The 22,197-nt window shown below is 34.6% G+C and overlaps 1 protein-coding gene across 4 annotated transcripts in view; it reads left to right on the top strand.

Moving 5' to 3' along the window:
* Positions 1-22,197, top strand: part of SNX29 (sorting nexin 29) — an 825,026-nt gene that overhangs the window by 241,816 nt on the left and 561,013 nt on the right. For all 4 annotated transcript variants that reach the window (XM_056806180.1, XM_056806179.1, XM_056806182.1 and 1 more), the window contains one exon: positions 20,350-20,432. In XM_056806180.1, coding sequence (XP_056662158.1) covers positions 20,350-20,432 — 83 coding nt within the window. The remainder of the gene's footprint in view (positions 1-20,349; positions 20,433-22,197) is intronic.

The raw sequence follows: 22,197 nt of genomic DNA, 5'->3' as shown, positions 1-22,197 counted from the left end.
CCTCCTGTTAGGGGCAGGCAAAATGACCATTGATTGTTAAAAATATTCTAAAAATCATGCCTAAAGACCCCTTAAAATCAATTTGAGATATTTAGCTCATTAACTTTTCCAAAGGTTGTTATACAATTTGAACTAGTTTTCATAAAGTCCATCTATCCTCTTTGTGACAATTTACAAATTCAAAAATAGAAAAAGCTGTTTTTATATGGGCTTATTCAATAATATTTGTTCAGTGTAGTTTTAGGTGAAAAACAACAGAATATTACAGTAGTTAAAACCCAGTACATTAAAAAGATTCAGTGTAACAGTGTAACAGAATAGCATTGAATACATTAATATATGAACATAAAACCATCAAAATTAAAATTTAAACAAAACAATCAGTATAATGCAACAAAATACAGATTTTTATAAAACATTGGAGTCTGAAATGCCTTAAAAATATAACCTCTAGTCTCTTTAAAGTTTGTTGGTTTTTGTTTTTTTTTATCCATTTAAGATTCCTATTGGCATAAGGCAGAAGATTGGTAAGGGATAGGCAATGGGGGTCAAGTGGATTGCCCAGAAGTGTCCGAGGCCAGATTAGAACCCAGGACCTCCCATCTCTAGGCCTGGCTCTCAATCTACTGAGCCACTGAGCTGCTCCCCCATAGTGAAGGTGGGTTTTTTGAATTTCAAATTGGGCCAAAGAGTTGCAGGGAACTGAATTTCCCCCCTGAATCTCAGGTGAGATAAATAACAGTATCAGTGCACTCAAAAGATACCCTTTTAATTAAGCCATGCTTGTAACTTCCTGTTTGGAAAATCCTCTTCCTTCTCCTCATTCCCCCTCCTCCCCCATGGTTCCTTCCCCCTGCCATGTGGAGGTTAATTGTAGCCTAAGGAAAGAATACCCCCATTTTTACCAGCTGGGTTGTGATTCCTGAAGACTCAGGAGAAGCTACCAGCAGCCTGGGTCCTGGGGCTGGCCTGGGGTGATCAGCCTTTCAGGTCATCCCTGGTGATGATAAGTCTCCCAGGGACTGGGAGAGCAATTGGGTCAAACAGGTCTGGATTGCTGGGACCAGGTGAGTGATCTGAATCAGGAAGGTGCTGAGCGGATGGCTTCAGGCTGGCGTGAGTTGATCAAGAGGCTTTTCTGAAAAGCCTTGGAGAAACGTGGCTTAGATTCATTTTATCTATGCTATCTTTTTTTTTTTTAATTTGAGAAGTTCTCATCCAATCTAGTGGATCCAATCTAGTGGTTGCCATTAACTGTAACAGTTAAATTAGACTCTAGTAATACAAGTATTATATTTTATGAGGTTTATTAAGGATTATTAGAATTAAGGATAAAGACAATACAAAATAGAAAATATCACATGCCTAGACTGATTAGCCCATTTGCAACCCACTCACTACATCTTGTCATCTCCGGGTAGAGGAAGAGGCTCTTGGGAGGCAGAGAGCCCTTTAAATACTAAATTGTGATCTTCCTCGGGTACAGACTCATGTGAGATTATAGGGAATTCTAGGAAGTACCAAGGACTTCTGGAGATTGAAATCTAGGGTTCAAATCTCCATTTTTACACAGTGCAGTAAAAGCAAATCTGAATAACTAGTAGCAATTATCTGAAACAACACAATTCTGTTGGTTAAGCATCCTAGGAAGTAGAGAGAAGATAAAAAACGCCTATTATTGCCTTATTGGTGCTGCCAATTATCCAAATGCTCCTTCCATCAGGAAATAACTAGGGCATTTCCTTTCCCTGGTTTAGGTTGCATAAAGTAAGTTAAATGAATACATTGTGGAATACAGTTCTGCCAGGTAGTAAGTGGCCCCACGTTTTCCTTTTGACCTCAGAAAACCTAGAAACTTGGCATATCTTTGTGTAAGGATGACAAAAAAAATCTTCATCTTGACAAGTTAAGTAACTCTGGGTTTTCATTTGTGGCCTCTGTAAAAAGGAAAGTGCTGAAGCATCTTATTTTCATCATTCCCATCAGCAACCTGGAATATCTGCAGCTCAGCAGAGGCAAGGTGGACAGCTCTAACACTTAGTTTCAACCAACCATGAAAACACACAGACTCTTCAATTGACCCACTTCAGGATAGGAGAGGAATTAATGATGACAGGCAGAGCACCTTGTGTGGCATCCACAGACTTTTAAGGAAGCATCTGAACCAGTACAAACAAATTCTAAAAGCTCATTTAAAAACATAAGGAATAGATTTATTTTACATAAGATTACACTGTTGGTGCTTCATAAATAATGAATAATAAATAGATTAGGTAGTTATGGAATACATGAAAATAAAATTTCCTCCATGGACCCTGTTTTAAAGCTGCCAAGTTCCTAGGTTCCTAGTTCTTCTTAGTTATAAATATCAGCATTTTAAAGAGGGTTTTCTATCTGTCTATTTTGGATTTGAGGATTTTCACAAAAAAGTACTATCCAAATTCAAAATCTTTAAAAATATTTTTTAAACATAATTCCCTTGTTTCAGAATTTTAGGAGTAAGTAAATAGTTTCTTGTCCACTTTTCCAAGGTGAAAAATTAGGAGTGGAACAGAATGCTATTTTTTTTTCCTTTTTCCCTTGTGTGATTACAAGAAGATTATTGGATTGAAGAAAAAAATTTTGGTAGTCATCCAATTTTAATTCATGTTTTCATGTTTTTGTTTAAATTATTTAAAGAGGTAGAAAAATGTAAAGAGCACTGGACTTGGAGTCAGAAAACTTGGGTTCAGATCTGTGCTATTCAAGTCATAAATTGTGGATTGACATTCCTGCTTCATCAGCCAAATTGGATTAGTCTCTATCCTCTGTTATCTTTCAAATCAGTCCTTTCAATGTCTTTGATCACACTATTCCACATATTTATAATTGACTCTACTTCCCACTTCAAGTCTTAGTCTGGCGAAGCATCTCCTACATCTTCTACTCAAAAGCCATCATCTTCATGAAATCTTAGCTGATTCCAAAAGTGTTTTATTTTCCCTAAAATTCCCTTTAGTACTTTGCCTGGACTGTTCCTTTGCATTTGTCTCATTGCTTATCTCATAGTGTGAACTTGGAAATTACTCCACCCTAATCAGATATACTTTAGGGGAAGATAAAGTTGTAAACTCCTGATTGAACAATGAAGGTACTTAACTCATACCTTATTGTGAAGCTAGAACCTTAAGCTAGGTCTATTTTTAGATCTAATACAAAAAGGTGTTAAGTAAAGGTTAAATTAATCACAAAAAGGTCAAGTAACTCACAAAAGGCAAGCTTAACAAAGAAGTGTGAAGTACCTCAGAAGATATAATCTAACCAGAAAAGGTGAGAACTAAAGAGTGATGACAACTAAGAATGGGCAGTCCTTGAAAAAAATCATCTGCTGTGATTGGTAGATGTGAAGTTTTAGGGGAGGTGATATAAGAGAAAATTTCTTTAAAAGGAGGGGTAAAAAGTTAGTCAGGCAAATTCAATTCAGTTCGGATTGGAATTCAGTTTGGAACTCAGTTCAGGAGATTGAGTACAGTGGAGGACTGGACCTTCCTTGGAGACAGTCTCGTGGTGAGTGATAAGACTGACTCCCTTTCCCTTAGGCTCAGGGAGGCCACTTTGGCCAAGGCCTTTAACTACTTCCTGGCTCAGCCTAAGCCAGAGCAGTTTAAATTAACTCTCTCTCTCTCTCTCTCTCTCTCTCTCTCTCTCTCTCTCTCTCTCTCTCTCTCTCTCTCTCTCTCTCTCTCTCTCTCTCTCTCTCTCTCTCTCTCTCTCTCTCCTTTCTTTAATTCCTTCTCTCTCGATTAATTAAATCTCCAAAATTCCCAGATGACTTGGGTATTTTATTATTTGGGAATCATCTCTGGTGATCAATTATTTAGATTTAAGTCAGAACACTAAAATTATCCTTATAATAGCTCTTTGTTTTTTGTTCATCCCCATTTCAGGAATTTTATGAATTTTTAGGAACTGAGAAGCTTAGCAAGTCAAAGCATCACAGCAACTCTTGTTTAGGGCCCATCAGGTGCAGTGAATTATTGTATCTGGCCTTTTGTGCTATCAAGATTTCCTCATTTTTGACTTTGTGTGTTGTCCTTAGAGGCTTTGTGATATGGTGGATAGAGTATTGGACTAGTTGTTTGATCTAACTTGTGAGATTTACTAGCTGTGTATATTGGTTAAGATACAAGCAACTAAGGCTTGAAATTAGGGTCAGCTAGCTGAAATTATGTCACTTAACCTCAATTGCCTAGTTTTTACCACTCTTCTGTCTTGGACCAATACTTAGTACTGATTCTAAGACAGAAAGTAAGGCTTAAAAAAAAAAAGACTTAAAGACTAGTTGTGATGTGCCTTAGTAGAACTGCTGAAAAAAGATATATATGTAGCCTAAAAAATAGGGAGACCAAATGATATGTATTAAGATTTTACTTTATTCATTGTAACTGCTTGTTGGGTTGAAATGTATTTGTTGAATGGAATTTTTTGAAAATTGAAAATCTATGTGTAGTATATGTGGTAACAATTAATTACATTCGGACTAAGTATAACAAAACCACAACATCTCAGTCCTTAACCATTCTTGGTGTAAATAGGAGCATATAGTATACTTTTTTTTAAACCCTTTTTCTTCTATCTTAGAATCAATACTAAGTATTAGTTCCAACATAGAAGAATGGTCAGGGGTAGGCAATTAGGATTAAGTGATTTGCCCAAAGTTACAAAACTAGGAAGTGTCTGAGACTGAATTTGAACATAGGACCTCCTGTCTGTAGGCCTGGCTTTCTATCCACTGAGCCACCTGATTTCTTCTTATAGTATATCTATTCCAGGAATGGTTCTTCCCTCCTTGACAAGCAAAGCACCAGATGAGGAACCTACCAGTGATTTTAAGAAGTGAAGGTAATTAATTATTAAGAGAACATGATGAATCATGAGTCAGAATTTATTGCCAGCTTAAAACTGATTAAGATGTGTTACAATTAAAATCATTTTGAGACTGATTTTAGAAAATAATTTAAGTTTTTACATTATATCAGGTTTACTGATTAGGCCAGCATCATAGCCGATAAAGTGATATAGGTCTTCATGGCTCTCTTGTGATCAGGAACAATAAGAGGTGGGTCAGGCAGCCTAATAAATAGATTTTTAGGAGCTCATTATTCAGTCCTTTCCTTCAACATCCCCACATGTCTTTGTTTGGTGATAGCTTAATTAAGAGGTGGTCCATCAATCTATCTACTTCTTTATTCCCACAGGTCAACAGGTCACATATTCAGGAAAAAAACCCTTCTCCCTTTAATTTATTAATCAAATTATGTTAAAAAAGGAAGACATTTCTTGGGATTCCCAAGGACAAAGAAAATGCAAAAAGCAGCAGACTGGATGATATCTCTGACCCAGATCCCAGACTCAGGACATACATAGCAATTCTCACTAATATACAGGAATTAATAAGTAATCTGAAAAATAGTTAAATTCCTTACAGAGTATGTTTATTTCACCCCAGCTTATAAATCTTTACTTCTGTAGATTAACATTAAAAAGTGCTATTAGTGGCGGTTGGGGTCTCTGTTTCCCCAGTGATTTCTAACCCTACTCTGCCTAGTGAGATTCCTATAATCCTTGAGAATTTTATTCTTCAGCACTCACCTTTATAAAAACTCTTTTAAAATTAGGTTTCTAGCAATATTTACTGACTTTTTTGTATCTAGTGACTTTGCTATGGTGGGACCCTTGAGTCCAGAATCCTGACTCTTTTTAAAATTGGATTTTTTTTTCCTGCTGATCTTTCAATAATTTATTATGAGAGCACTTACTTGATATTGCATAGAGACAAAAAAATATTTTAATTAAGTATACTCAGGCAGTGATGACAGACTGTTTTGAGCAACATTAGTTTTTCTAATGTTTTGTCAACTTTCTGAATCTTGTGAAATGAAAATAAATTTGCTACCTCCAAAACAGCTTGTAAATGTCCTGAACTCTTTGGGCTTTTATGCTGAGATAGGAGTGCATATATAATTACATTAAGGTGGTGATAGCATCTTCATTGAACTTTATGAATTATGGTAGCAGCATTTTGCAAAAACAAAAAAAATTCATATATTTTTTACTTATATTTTTATAGTGACTTAATTTCTTCCTTCTGGCTTTGGTGCATCCCCTAATATTCCCAATTCAGATATTTCTTGGCTTCTAAAGCAGCTGAGTTCTTGCTTGCAGGAAACAGATTTCTCTCCCATAAGCAACCTTTGTTTTTTCTCTTAGCTATTGTTTCTTGTTATTTCTCTTAAATTGCAGTGGGTCTCCTTTCCATGCCCCAGAGAAACTAGGTTTTTGTAAAAATAGTTTTACTGAAGAAGCAACATTTATTTTGAATTAGCAATTCACTTGTTCACATATATAAACTCACACATACATGCACACTGTCTACTGTCAAAGAAAGGGACCGTCTCTATCCTAGGGGTACTTTTCCTTTCCATCAAAGCAGTTTGCTAAATAATAATGGTAATTATATTTTGGTTTTATCTGGCACCTCTTGAAGGACTTTATAGATTTTTTTTCTCTGTAGGTCTTTATGACATATCCATGAAGTGACAGCTAGGTATTATAATCCTCAGAGAACTGTGATGTTTATTATTGTAATAATAATAATCATGCATTTTGTTATTCTTGAATGCTACTTTATCTTAAATATGTTGTATTTATGCTTCCACAGCAAGATTCCTTACATTATGAGTATGTGCAGGCTATTGTTCCATCCATTCTTCCAGGAATCCAGCTTGGATAATGAGTGCATGTTTATAAATAGTGCCTTATGTTAAAGGAGTTAGGTTTATTTTGTCTCTTCTACCTGTGCTCTAACAAAGTGGATAGCTTGCAATTACACTGGCCATGGGGACAGATGGTAAATCAAGGTCAAGAGGTTAAAGTATTTGGGCAGGAAGGATAAGGGGATGCATGTTCTTGAGCAGTAGTTTCAGTCTACCTTTTTGACCAATACTTCTGTGTTCTTAGTGGCCCTTTATAATAATTAATTTTTATTATGTTTCATAACAACCCCTTGTTTTTATATTGCTTTTTGGGATGATAGCTCTATGATTAGAGGCTTGTCATTTTTGTTCTTCCATTTGGCAATAAATGTTGTTATTATTATTAATTTATTTTTTCCCTTAGAAAAATTATTCTAAGTTCTTAGAAGGTAGGTGTAATACACCATTTGTGCCTGAATGGCTTTTCTTTTTAATTATGAGAGCATTTCTTTTAGAAGGAGAGTACTTTTATTTGTAGCACTAACTAGAGCATTTTATAAAGCAGTTCACCTTTTGCTTCATAATTCCCACAGGCTGATGGAACTTTCAGGGTTAAAATGCACATTTCACAAGTATCTACAGTTGGAGGAAATGATAGAAGATTCCAAACCCTAGAAATTCTGCCTACTCTTCTGGAGCTCTAAGGATTTTCCATGACTGCTCTCTTTCCCTTTGTTTCTCAAGAAGTTATTTAGCTTTCTTTCCTGAGGTAGAGGAATAATTGAGCTGCATTATTCCCTCATATACCATGGAGAATGCTTGGATGCAGGGTGTATGTGAAATAAGAACTGAATGTAAAATGGTGTTCTAAGATTAGAATACTAGTTATGATATGTTTCATTCTGTGTAGTTGGAAGAATATATCATTTACAATTAATTATCTTCATGAGCTATTTGATGTGTTTTGGTTGTTTCCCTGGTTTCAGGTATGAAATGGGAAAAACAGGTTGCTCTGGAGCTGAATTTACCAGCTGGCTAATCAGATGAAGTTTATAAAAAAATAGTATAATTGTGGAAATGGGAGAGTGCACTAAAAACCAGACAAGCTTTTTATGGATTTCTCTTTCCAGCTGGTAGAAATTAGAAACTTCAGAGGAAAAGTCACAAAAGGTCTGCAGAAAGTTAAGGAGAAATATAAAAAAAAACTACATTTTAATTTGCTCCATTTTTTCACCTTTAAAGGGAAAAAAGTGCAAAGGAGAGTTAAACAATGTTTGTTTCTTTTGGCTGATAGAGGATAAAAACTCCTATTCAATCTTTCTGAATGGTGTATAGGTCTAGACTCAACAGATTTGCATTCTGGTAATGATGATGACTTGTGACCCTTAGTGCAGCCAGATAACTGATTATCTGAGATGATGGATCCCATCACTCTGTTCCATCAGCCAAGCAATTAGGAGTCCCAGGAAAATAATAGAAAGAAGTCTTTTTTGAAGAGAGAAAAGAGCTTGAATTTGGAAAGGAACTTTAAGGGAAGAAAAACAAGTGCAAAAATGGAAGGGATAGTCTGAAAACAGAGTTGAAGAGAAAGGAAAGATGTTAAGTACTGATGTGACCACAGCATTCTGTGAGCCTTGAGAATAACTGTTCTCATTTTATAGAGTAGGAAACTAAATTAAAACTTTCCTTTTAAATGACTTAGCTTCTTAGGGTAATGTTGTTATCCTAATCTAAATTAAAAGACAAACTCCTCGAAGATTTCATTCCTTCTTCTCCATCAGATTGCCCCCTCTTACCTGCACTCTTTCACCAGTCTTTATCTGCTACCTACACATATTTCCATGTCTTCCCTATTCTTAAAGTTTTTCCCTTTATTTGTTTTTTTTTTAAATTCTAATCTTATTTGAATTTTTCCTTGCTTACTTTACTTGCCCTTTCCATTCTGACTATTGTCCTATATCTCTTCTTCTATTACCAACTCTTTATTTGATATTTCCAACTAGATGTCTCATAGACATCTCAAATTCAACATTTCCAAGTCAGCTCATCTTTTCTCCCCAAACACTCCCTTCTTCAGAACTTCCCTATTAATATCAAGGATACCACCTAGTTACATAGACCCACAATCTTGGTATTATACATGACTCTATTTGCACTCACCCCACATAATAACATTTTTTTGTATATAGCCCTTTTACAACCGCACATGTAGTCTCTTCCCTCCGTTTTTCTTTTTCTCTTTCTCTCCCATTTCAGTGTTCTCCTCCTCTCCCTCTTGTGTTTTCTTCCCTCCTTCCTTCCTTCAGTTCCTTGTCTCTTCCCTGTTTCTTTTTCTTGACCCTTCTCTTTCATGCCCCTTTCCTTTCATTTCTCCTTCCTTTCCTTCTTCTCTTTTCTTTTCTTCCCTCTATGCCTTCCTTCCTCCCTCCGTCCCTCCCTCCCTCCCTTCCTTCCTTCCTCCCTTCCTCCCTTCCTCCCTCCCTCCCTCCCTCCCTCCCTCCCTTCCTCCCCTTGTAGAAACATTAGAGTTGAGCGTTTTTATGACTCTTATTGTTATTTTGACTGTTCTTTTGAATCATAATCTTGGTTCCTAAAGAACAATTCTTTTTATAGTTTTAATGACTGATTATTGCTTATTTAAAAATAGTATCATGTTCTTAATCCATGGTACCTTTGACCAAGTTTATTCTTGTTGGAGAAGGAGGCAGGGATGACTTTTGTAGACTTGTGTTGTGCAGTTGTGACACTTATGCCTTTCTAGGGCCCTGAAAGGGTTCATTAGTTTTGTTTCAAGTAATTATACTTACAGAGTAGTGTTGTCTGGACTACTTAGTTGTTTATTCTGACGCTGGGGCAGCAATAATTAATTTACAAACATTAATTATTGAAGTAATTTGCAGATATTTCACAAGCATTTGCAATTTACCTGATGGTTTGCTTTTCTTCCTGCTGTTTTAAAGCAACTAGCAGTGTTAAATTCTCAATGTATGTGTTTATGTAAAAATCTATCTGCTTTGTACAGGTTAATTAATATGCATTTATCTACTGTGCAGTTTTTATTTTGTAGTATATTGATATTTGTTGTCTTTCTTTCTATTCCTTTTTTTTTTATGTCTCTGACCTTATAAAACCAGGATATGCCCTCTTCAGGTGGTTAAATTTTCATATTGTTTTGTGGTCTTTATCCTCTATTTATTAAATGATGTATATAAAGCACTATATAGATATGAATGATTATTTTTTTCATTATTCTTCTTAAATAACTATCATGTTATCTGTGGTGTGTAACATTTTATGATGACAGTCTAGAAATAATACTTTTCCTTGTGTATATTAAAAATGAGGATAAGTAGGATTTATAATAGAACATAAACTCATTGAGGGCATTGACTTTCTACTTATATTTGTATTCTCAGGGCTTAGCACAGTGCTTGGCATATAATAAGCTTTTAATAAATGCTTTTTCATTGACTGACAGTAAAAAACATTTTTTAAAAAGTCACCATCCTTGTTTATAATGTAGTGAGAGCAGATGCTTCATAAATTTTTTTTATGATAATCTAACTATACTGCAACCAAAGAATAAGACTTGGTGATTGTCATGTCCTGTAGTTATTTTATTATGCTAGATGAATTAAAATTAAATTTAATTATAAAATCTCTTTGATGAACCTATTTCATGTCGTTTGAACTCTATCATGTTTAATAGAAATAAAAAAAATAATCATAGAATATATATAAAGCATATATACTAAATTTAAAAAATGCCCTGACATTGTAAATTCTCTATAATCAGGCATGATTTGAAGAATGGAATATTTCTTAATCAAATATTCTGATTATTAGAGTATTATCACATATATTACATATTGATTTATAGTTTTCAAACAGTTAAATTTTTAAAAAATTCATTTAATATTAAATCTTCCCCACTAATCTTGTGTTTGTCTTCCTTTTAATGATTGGGAAAGCACATCAGGGCATTACAGGTGTTTAGGTTCATTCATCAATTATGCATATCAGTCACTATCCTAATATGTGTGGATATGCTATGGAATGTAGATCCCTGGGCAGAGAAATAGAGTTTGGGTCATAGTTTACTACTTATGGTTTTATTCAATTTTTATAAAATTAATTTTCTTTTATGGTATGATGAACCTTAAACTACAAATTTCACTCTGAAATTACTCTAGTAAAAGTCCCTCCACCTCCCTACCAATGTCAGATTTATTACTGACACTTGTTTATATTAACATTTGCCCAATCATCTTTTTTAAAAGGAAAAGAATTTTGGAAAACAAATCTGCTCTGTCAGAAGCTTATTTTGTTACTGTTATTTTCTGCACAAAAATGGGAAAGCAAAAAGATGCTATAGAAAGAAACCAAAAATAATGAAGCCATCTGGTTTATAGATTATTTTTAGTAGTCAAAGAATTTTGCTGTATTCACATTCATCATATATATCAGATTATGTCATTCTTCATATATGAAGATGTTGCCCTTGGATGTTATTAATTTAATGTGATAATTTGTTATTATTTATTTATCACTTTCTCTGCCTTACTTGTGACCAGTCACATATATTTATGAAAGGGTTAGCTGAGGATTGAGATGTAGTCTATGTCTGTGGATCAGAGGAAAGCTAACCTGCCAGTAGAAGGTTTGCTCTTAACCTTGTTCATGCCATACTCAAAGCCACTGGATTAATTAGCTCATATTGTATAAAATATTTTTCCCCAGTATGATAATTTTAGGACTATTATTTTTATAACTTGGATCATTAGATTTTATTTCTCATTTTTGTGACCATGTATGTTTATATGTATTGCTACTTGAAAGTATGCTGTATGTAACATGACAACAGTCTAGAAGTAATATTTTTCCTTATGCAGTTTAAAAGTAATCTCTTGGAGGATAAGTAGAATTGGCATTAAGACATAAGCTCTTTGAGGGCAATGACTGACTCTTTCTGTTTATATTTTTATTTCTAGGACTTAGCATGCTATGCCAGGCATGCAGTTAGCTCTTAATAAATACTTTCTGATGGTAGGTGTAAGGGGGTAAAAGGGGATTTTATAAAAAGGTTGGATTGGATTATTCTAGAAAAGGGTAGCCAGGAATTTTATGAAATTCCAAAGAGATTTGATTTACTATTTATTTACAAAATATAGAAAGAGCAAAGTAGGAAATCAGAGAGAGGATGGGGTAAGATATCTAGCCTAAGCTCTAAGTATTTTGCTCTGACCCCTGGTTCAATCGAGGAAGGGGTGTTTAGTCCTTAGCCGGAGATGCCTTGGCTTTTGAGCCGAAGACCTAGGTATGCAGGGAGCCTCTCTCAAAAGGATAGGTCTCTCCTGAGGCTAGTCTGTTCAGAAAATCCAGGAAAGGATTCAGCTCTTTCACTTGCCACATGTTAATCCAAAGGGAAAGATATAAGAACAGACTTAGAAGGTCTCAGGTTCAGTCAGCAGATTCTTCACCAGCCTCCATCTCAAACTCAGAACTCCAGAAGAAGTTGAACTTGAAGTGAACTCAGGAAGTTGTAACTCCCTTTTAAAGACACTTTCTTTTGTGCCACTTCCTGTACCTTCCCCTAATTTTATGTCTACCAATCACAGTTGAAGCTTTGCTTAGGACTACCCAGGGGTTAGTCAGTTTGATTCTGATTTGTCATCCAATATTACACATGTGGATCACAGACCTCTCCCATTCAATGATTAAGTGGGATGTTTACACTTTTGGTGATTAAATCTAAAAATGGGTAGATCTCCCCATTCAAGTGTAAGTTTATAGTTTTATACTTACATCAGTGTTGACTTAATGTTGCTTTTTTGGTTGTTAAAAACATTTTAGGGGGAAGCTGGGTGGCTCAGTGTATTGAGAGTCAGGCCTAGAGAAGAGAGGTCCTAGGTTCAAATGTGGCCTAAGACAGTTTCCAGCTGTGTGACCCTGGGCAAGTCATTGAACCTCCATTGCCTGGTACCTTACCTCTCTTCTGCCTTGGAACAAATATACTATATTGATTCTAAAATGGAAGGTAAAGGTTTTTTAAAAAAAATTTTTTTTAAATATTCCAAAATTTCTTTTACCTTCCCCACCCCTTCAATATTCAAAACAGAATAGAAAAAGATAGTATGCTATCCATTATAAAAATAAAGTATGGAGGCCAAAGTGCATGAAGGATACATTTTAATTATTTCAGATTCCTTTGAGAATGTTTCCTTATCTTTTGTTGTAATATGTCTTATTCTGCAGTTAGCAAAGCAAAATTCATCATTCCATACACCCCAAAGAAACTGTGGCTAGATTTCAAGGAGTCTATGAAGTTGGATGGAGAAAAAAATACAACTCTATTTTATTGACTTGTGCCTGCAATGTAGTAGTCCTGTCAAATATGAATCTAAGAAACAAACACAATTCTGAATTAGGGATCCATAGATTTCATCAGACTTCCAAAAGGGTTTGTGTCACAAAAAGGTTGAGAGGTTCTACTCTTGCATTTCCATAACAGTTTAGCTGTGCTTTACTAGGCAGTTATGTAACTATTCTACCTGGAATTAATTTATTCAGAAGCATTTTCCCCTTTTAATCCCAGAGAGGACACTCAGTCATTTAAGTGGCCTCTTTATTCCATTCTAACTGAGGCATTTAGATGGTACACTGCATAGAGAAATACTTCTCAGTGTTTGGCTTATGTATCCTGAGGGTCCCTTAGACCTTTTCAGGGGTACCTGAGGTCAAAATAATTTTTATAATAACACAAATACATTATTTGCCCATTAAAATGCTTCTCTATTATTCTAATAACGTATCTGCAGAAGAATGAATTTTCTTCACTTACTTCAATCAAGACAGTATATTGCAACCGACTAAATGCAAAAAACTGTTTTGAGAATCCGGCTGTCTTCTCTTAAGCTCTACATTCAAGAGATTTGCAAATATATAAACCAATACTTTTCTTACTAATATTTTTTTTAATAATCTTGCTGTTTTGTAACAATGTTATTTATATTAACATATAATGATTATTATTTTAAATGAAATTATAGATAATTTTAAAAATAGCTTAAATTTCTAATATAGTAAATGTAAATATATGTAATCTACATATAGAAAAACCCTTTGGGTTGCTTTGGGTTGCAATAATTTTTAACAATGTAAAGGAATCCTGAGAACAAAAAGTTTGAAAATTCAATTCAATAAACATTTATTAAGTCTATTCTGTGCCAAGTACTATGCTAAGCATGGAAGACATAAATAAGAAAAAGAAACAGCCTCTGCTCTCTAGGAGCTTACAATATATATATATTTTTAAACCCTTACCTTCCAACCTAGAATCAATACTGGGTATTGGTTCTACGTCATAAGAGTGGTAAGGTTTAGGCAATGGGGGCTTAGTGACTTGCCCAGAGTCACACAGCTGGGAAATGTCTGTGGCCATTTTTGACCAGAAGCAGGAGGCCCAGGACCTCCTGTTTCTGGGCCTGGTTCTCAATCCACTGATCTCTCCAGCTGCCCCCCCAGGAGCTTACAAACAAATGGGGGAAGACATCACCAAAATTCAAGCTGGTAAGGTGGGAGGAAGGAGATACAATAGAATTTATCTGATTCTGAGACACCTTGTTGTGTGGAATTGAAACTAAGCAGAGAATATTACTCTATTAAACTCATCTACTCTTTTCTTCCTCTCTGAGTCTTTCCTCTTGTCATAGAGGAAATGAAAAAAAAATCCAATTTCTGCTCTCTAAAAAAAAAAAAAAGCATTGAGAGGAATTTTGTGTTCCTTTATCCAGCCCTGCATTTAGAGGGGAGAAGAGTTTAAAGAATAGGACTTGGAGTCAGGATGTAGAATTCAAATGCTGTCTCAGATAGTAGTCATATAATTGGGCAAATCACTGTCCTAGACTCAATTTTCCTGTCTGTAAAATCAGGATAAAATAGAAACCTACCTCATAGAGTTGTGTAAATCAAATGAGATATAATATTATATTCATGAAGGAATAAAGCATTTATTAAACAATCATTATGTGTAGAGCAAAAATAGAAATATAGGTAATTATAGAAAAGTAAGGGGTATGAGCCCACATTCTAATTAAGGAGAAATACATATGTAAATGTTAGCTGTTATTGCTCAGTGTATTTTCTTTAAAGCAAGAATCTATTATAATTCATCCAGTCAGGTCATTTCTTTTCTCAAAAACCTTCAGTGGTTCTAGTCTTCTGCTCAAAGATTAAAGTTTGGATTTCTTTGTCTGACATTCAAGACTCTTTATAGTCTGGTATTGCTTTCCCTAGTCTCTCCCCCCCCCCCCCCCCCATTATATTCTTTTTTGTTTATTAAATACAAAAATTCTAAATAAGGAGAAAATGCGAGGCATGTGACCTAATTTCCCCAAATGATAAAAATAGCACATAAATTACTAGATTTAAAGCCAAGAATTATCTTGGGTATGGGAAAATTTTGCAGATTATACAATTTCCCATTAGGAATCCTGAATGATAGTATACAGTTAAAAATCCATGAGGAATGATCTCATTATAGAAAAAAACCTATTACCAGAAGAAGTTTCCAAATCTTAATTGTTCTTATACTTAAAGCAGTGCTGGATATTTCGTTACACATATGAAGTTGTTATAATGTGATTAGTCTCATTGGAGCTGGCTAGAGGAAATCAGCACATCTTATAGAGAATAATAGTGGGGTTTTAGTCAGTTCACTTAGGTAAAAATTCTGGCTCTTACTCTTCTATCTGAGTAACTCATTCTTGGACATGTCACTTGTCCTCTGTGCCTCAGTATTCACACTTACTAAGGAGGAAGTTGAACTAGATGGTTTCTAAGAACCTTTCTTGCTTAAAGTCGATGAACGTACTCTCCTCCATACTCTACTAAACTCATCTACTCTTTTCTTCCTCTCTGAGCCTTTGCTCTTGTCCAAAATGTTCCAGCTTCCTTTCTTTGTCAATTGAACATCTACCCATTTTTTAAAGTCCAATTTAAATGTGACTTCCTCCATAAAAACTTGTTGATTCTCTCTTCTTTCCTATGCCTTCATCCTGCTTTAATTTCATACAGCATTTTTTTCTACCTTTCTCTTGAACTTTTATGTTATTTGTATAGTGTAGTCATATATATATGCAAATATATATACAAACATGTGATATATATCTGGGGACTCATTAGATTGTTGAAGCTCTACATGAGGAAGAGCTTAATGTCTTAAACAATGTCTAAAAATGTCTTCAAACAAAATAATCTTACCTTGAGTTTAGCAAAAGGCTTGGCACATAATATTTGTTAAAGGAAATGAATTTTTGATCTTGGTGATATATAGTTTTATCTTCTTCCTTTCTTTTACCAAATGCTAAGAAAGTTAAAAATGCTTTCCTGAGTAAGTAAAACCTGTGAATACTGCATATACCTTAGAGAAGGACTGAGAGGAATGTTTCTTTAAATCCCCATAGGTACTTATTAAAAATGATGGTAGCCATGCTGATACATTTACTTTTCTATGCTACTTTTACCTTTTACATTATTGCTTTCTGCAACATTGAGGGACAGTTTTCAGGAAAGTGGATTACTTGATTTTAATATGCATGCATTTAATGAGTCTAAAACTGAAAGAAACAATCTTTGGTGCCAACCAAACAACAACTTATTTTTATTAAGGTTAAAAAAGTCATTCTCATTCTCAGCCAATTTAACTGACCTACTCTTTTGGTTGATGGGAATGTAAATGTGCCCAGATTTGTTTTTGTCCAGTAGTTAATTGCTTATTAGGGTTTTAAAGGATCATAGATTTAGAGCTGAGTATAATTTATAATACTGTTTTAAGCATGAGACTTGTATTTTGGATATCATTAGTGTACAGAATTTATGTACTACATATATATTCAACTACTTTTTCACTGCAAAATTTTCTTTTGCCTCAAAGTCTGAAACATTTCTACATAGTGGTTGATATGTTACCCACATAATCCCATCATTTTGTTTGGAATTATACTTTTACAAAAATCTTATTGTCTTTTATCTCATAGGTTCAGTTTTAGGTAGATTCTTATGGTATTCTTAAAGAAAAAAAAGATTGATCATGACCAGAAAATAGGAGGGAAGTGTTATTAAATAATTCTGTTTGAAATATAGATTGAGATGAAGAAAGATCCTGGGAAGCAGTCTGACTCAGACTTATGATCTGAATAATTATCTGAGCTTTTTGACAAATATAAACAGATAACCTAACTATTTAGACACATTTATAGTATTGTTGAAACATTTAAATTGCATTTTCACTTCTTTCTTAAAGTATGTGACTTTAATTCAAATTTGGATCAGAGAGATGAAGCTTCAGGACAGAAAAGGAAGATAGAAAATTTTTTGAGAAAAGTTTTTTTCCTTAAAGGCCCTTTGTAGTTTTACATAGTTAGCCAGTCAGTTTGCTAATATTTCTTCTTATTTCAGATCCAGAAAATCAATTTACCTCTACAGCGTATCACTGAAGAATAGAATTGGCTTGTGAATTAAAGGACAATTTATTCATTTACAGTTTTCAGAGCTTCCATGTTGAATTTAGAGACCCAGAAAGACTTAATTTTATATATATATATATATATATAAAACCATCTACCTATATATTGCCTGCTTCACAGTGTTGTGAAAAACAAATATGATAGTGCTTGTCAGATGCTTTTCAAACTTTAAAGTGGTACATAAAAGTCAGCTATCTTTGAGGTTCCTTCTGGTATAAAATAAATGATCTCATAATTCTATGATTATTAGAATTTTTATATTGTATGTAAAAAGCCAGAGACAAAATAAAATATTCTTAATAATTGAGAAATGCAAATAATGTTATTTATTCTTAATAAATGAATAAAACTTAGGTTTAGAAATGTTAATTGATTCAGTGGTCACTCATGTTGGACCTTATATATGAATATAGCTTCTTTTAAGTCCAAGATTTTGTTTGAAACCATGGGGCTTTGAGGCCTAAACTAATCATAGTTTTTTCATACTCCTAAAACAAAGAGGAACTCCAGGCTTGTGGCATCACTAGTGTAAGGGGTAAATTTTATGGTTGGACTGAATATATATATATATATATATATATATATATATATATATATATATATAAAGTTGGTTGCCAGGCATTTGAATTCTAAATCCCAATGAAATACTCAAGTCAGAATGGAATTTTATGGTGGTTTATTTATATACAATAGAAGGAAGAAATTAAGAATGAGAGAGAGAGATAGAGAGAGGAAAAAGGGAAGGATAGCTGTCCCAGGCTGATCTGAACCTGACAGGAATTCAGAGGCCTCAGTCAAGGGGTTTCTCCAAAGGCTAGTGACTCCAGAAAGCCAAGGGAAAGGAAGTCCCAAGAGATGGGCCTTTCCAGAGGCTGTTGCCTCCAGAAAAGCCAAGGAAAGAGAGAAGTCAGCCTTATCACTCATCACCTGATCGTCTAAGGGAAGCAGTGTCAGGTCTCATGCTGGAGCTCCTCCATGGTAAATTCCATGGCCTCCATGGTAAATTCCATGACTTGAAATAGAAAGGAAATTCTTTATGTAACTTCCTGTGTCTTACACAAAGCAATGGTGACTTGGTGACTTAAACTTGGCTTTCAATGGCCCAGGGGGTCAGTCAGTGGGTTTCTGATTTGTCACATGCTAGCATTGTCATAGACCTTCCTCCCCCACACTTAATTCTTAAGTGGGGGGTGTATACACTCCTGGTTGCTAGAATTCTAAAGACTAAGCAGGGTGGAGTAATTCTAAAATTCACAATAGAGTGAGCTAAGACAATAGGAAATGGGAATTTACAGCTTTGTTCAGGATAAAGCCAAATCATAAACCATAAAACAATTGAATAAATTCTTCTGGGAGCTTAAAAAAACAAAAACTAGTTAGATATTTTCCGTCAATTTAACTCATTACCAGATGGTCAATACAGGTTTTAAAAAAGTTGTGTGTGGATGTGGTTGTGGGTATATACACAGACACACACACTTCTTTTTTCAATGCTTAAATGTCAGCCCCTGTATGACTTATTAAATACTTTCTAGAGAACTTCCTCAGGTAAATAGATTTGCTCAGGGTCTCACATTTATTAAATACTAAAGAGTGCTCTAACCTCTGTAGGTGACCGTTATAGATTAGTCCTTAGTATTAGTTAAAGAGTAACATTGATGGTTCTCCAGTTGTTGACTCCTTTTACAAGAGCTCCTTAGAGTAATAACTATTCTCAAAATGATACATGCTAACTTTCAGATGTAATATAAGTTTAGTATCTAAAATGGTGAACTTGGGGCCAGAAAGACCTGTTTTCACTTTCTGTCTTTACCACTCATTAGTTATGTGACTCTAGTCTCATAGTGGCAAACCTATGGTACCGCCGGGGGCACTTAGAAACCTCTATGTAGGTATACCTAGTGTTGCCCCAGTACAGAGTTCACCATAGCTCATTACTAGAAAGCCAGAGGAACGTGGTGCAGGCTGCTTTCCTCCCCCTCTCCACACTCACCTGAAGACATGCCATAGGCTAACCATTTCACCTATAAAAAAGTCAGTTTTCTTGTATGAAAAATGGGATAATAATGGCTCCAATGCCTATCTTACAGGGTTACTGTAAGGATGAAATGAGATCACATGTGAAAATGGTGTTATAAACCTTAACATTTTTTTCTTTTGTAAAGATATTTTATTTTACAAATTACATATAATAAGAATTTTCCACATAAGTTTTCTGAAGTTATATCATTCAAATTATCTCCCTCTCTTTCTTCCCTCCTCCTTCCCAGAGATGATAAGCAATCAGATCTGGGTTATACATGTATTATAATGCAAAACATTTTTATATTGTTTGTTTTTATAAGAGAATCGTCATATAAAACCAAAAGCCCCAAATAAAAACCCAAATAAACTAACGTGAAAAATAGCATGGTTTGATCTGCATTTTAACTCCCAACAGTTTTTCATCCTCAGGTGAATAGCATTCTTTGTCCTAAGTACTCAGAATTCTCCTGTATCATCATATTACTGAGAGTAGTTATGTCTTTCACAGGTGTTCATTCTACAATATTGCTGTTACTGTGTACAGTTTTCTTGGTTCTGTTTATTTCATTCTGCATCGCAGCTCTTTCTGAAATCATCCTATTCATAATTTCTTATAGGATAATAGTATTCTATCACCATCATATACCACATTTTTGTTCAGTCATTCCCCAATTGGACATCCTCTTTATTTCCAGTTCACAATCCTTAAAAATTATAACAGCTGTATTAATCATTTATAGAGTGAAAGAATTCATAGAATGAAACAACCATAGAATGAATGACTTTAAAATAAATATATTGAATTAGTATGTGCTATAGTCACTTAGATTAGTTTTTTCCCTATTGCATACAATAGCTGTTGGAGGTCCTACTTAAGCATGCTCAGGATTTCTTCTGTTATCAGATACATTTCTGTATTTTCCCAGTGAGAGTAACCTTTAAGACAGATTGAATACTAATATTTATAGGAAGCAGAGAATATGTTTTTCTTTAGATAGGTTTTCCTGCCTCTAATTTACTCATGTGTTAATATCCTTTAAATTTTTTTTTTAATTTTTCTGCAGAGAAAATGAAGTGCTGAAAGTACAGCTCAAGAAATACGTAGGAGCTGTCCAGATGCTGAAAAGAGAAGGACAAACAGCTGAAGGTGAGGGAAAGGGGAGCAAACCAAAATTGTTATAGTACTGGTCACAACTTGGAGACATTAAAGTGATAAAAACTCTTTAAAAACATTCCTGGGGGCAGTGGGTGGATCAAAGGATTGAGAGCCATGCCTAGAGACAGGGGTCCTGGGTTCAAATTTGACCTCAGATACTTCCTAGGTGGGTGACTCTGGGCAAGTCACTTAACCCCCATTGCCTAGCCCTCACCACTCTTCTGCCTTAGAACCAATGCACAGTATTGATTCTAAGGTGGATTCTAAGGTTTAAAAAAAAAGAAATAAAAAGATTTACTTTTTTTTTTACCCTAAGTTAGCTGTCACAATTTTCATTAAGGAGTTTCTCAAAAAATCATCAGAAAGCAACTCTTGACTTTGAATTTGAATTTAAAACTTGTAATAATAGTTATCATTTATATGGCATTTACTATGTGCTAGGTAATATGCTAAGCACTTTTCAAATATTATCGGATCTTCCGAGCAGCCCTGCAAGTAGGTGCTATTTTTATTCTCATTTTGCAGTTGAGGAAACTGAGGCAGCCAGAGGTTAAGTGACTTGCCTAGGGTCAAATAGTAAGTGTCTGAATACCATATTTCAATTTGAGTTTTCCTTTCTCCAGGCCCATAACTTTATTTATCAAACAACCTAGCTGCAATAGAATCTGTTTTTCTAAGGTAATTCACACATTTGGTACCTGAATAAGACATTAACAGTATCCTTAAACAACATGACTTTCTATAAGGAGTGTTTTAACAAGAGGATTTGAGATTCTTTTATATGGCCTTTTCTCTAAATAACAACATGTGAATTTGCCACCTTGTAGAGGGAAACAGGATTGGAATCTGATTGTTTTGTGATATAAACTCTTTAAATTTTGTAAAATCCAAACTGAATTTATCTTGAAATTCCTTTTAATTTAAGTTTGATCCTGGGTATTCTGTAATATTCATATTTGTGCAATATAGGAATTATAAGTTGAAGTTCACAAAAAATCAATATATCAACTGGTAGGTATTGTGTATATCAATGCATACTGAAAATGAACAACCCTTGAATTGAATTGGTTTACCAAGAGATTCAAGATTTGGAAAAGGGGAGATATAATTAAGGAGTAAAGGAATTGGAGGTCACAGTGCATATGAAGAGAAGAGGTTTGTAAGGGAATGCAGAAAGAAAGGTGAAAAATCAATAGATTTTGATCAGATAAAGGAATTTCATAATTCTTGAACATTTGTGATTGATAGCAAGCTCAGAAGTATGATCATATTTTGTGTGGCATAGCTGAGTAGGTTGAGGAATTAAATGATCAGGGTATTTGAGAGAGTATCAATATTTATGGTGGAATCTCCTAGTATGAGGACAGGTGTTAGGGAAAAAAGAAAAATTGTGAACCAGATATTGAATTCATTTAGGAAGGAAGGGGGTGATGGTAGGTTGTAGGTTGTATTGTTGATAGTTGCTTACTAGGATTTTAATTGGCCAGTAGATATGAGTAGCATGAACTTCAAAAAAAAAAAGAGATTATTGAAGACAAGAAGTAAAAGTGCAAATAGTACCAGAAAGGGTGTCCTGACAGACTATGTCATCAGGGGGAAGTCAGGTTTCAATAAGAGTTATTAGAGAGAGGAGGTGGAAAGGGAAGTTTGTTGTCTATGACACAGGCTGGATAGAGTTAGAAAGTGGATAGGCTGGGTAGAGTTGGGCTAAATCTTTGGGATGGGAGGATTGTCAGGGATAGGAATGTGGAATCTT

The sequence above is a fragment of the Monodelphis domestica genome, chromosome 7, assembly GCF_027887165.1.
Source record: "Monodelphis domestica isolate mMonDom1 chromosome 7, mMonDom1.pri, whole genome shotgun sequence".
Lineage (NCBI taxonomy): Eukaryota > Metazoa > Chordata > Mammalia > Didelphimorphia > Didelphidae > Monodelphis > Monodelphis domestica.
This window is presented reverse-complemented; position numbering and strand designations above follow the sequence as displayed.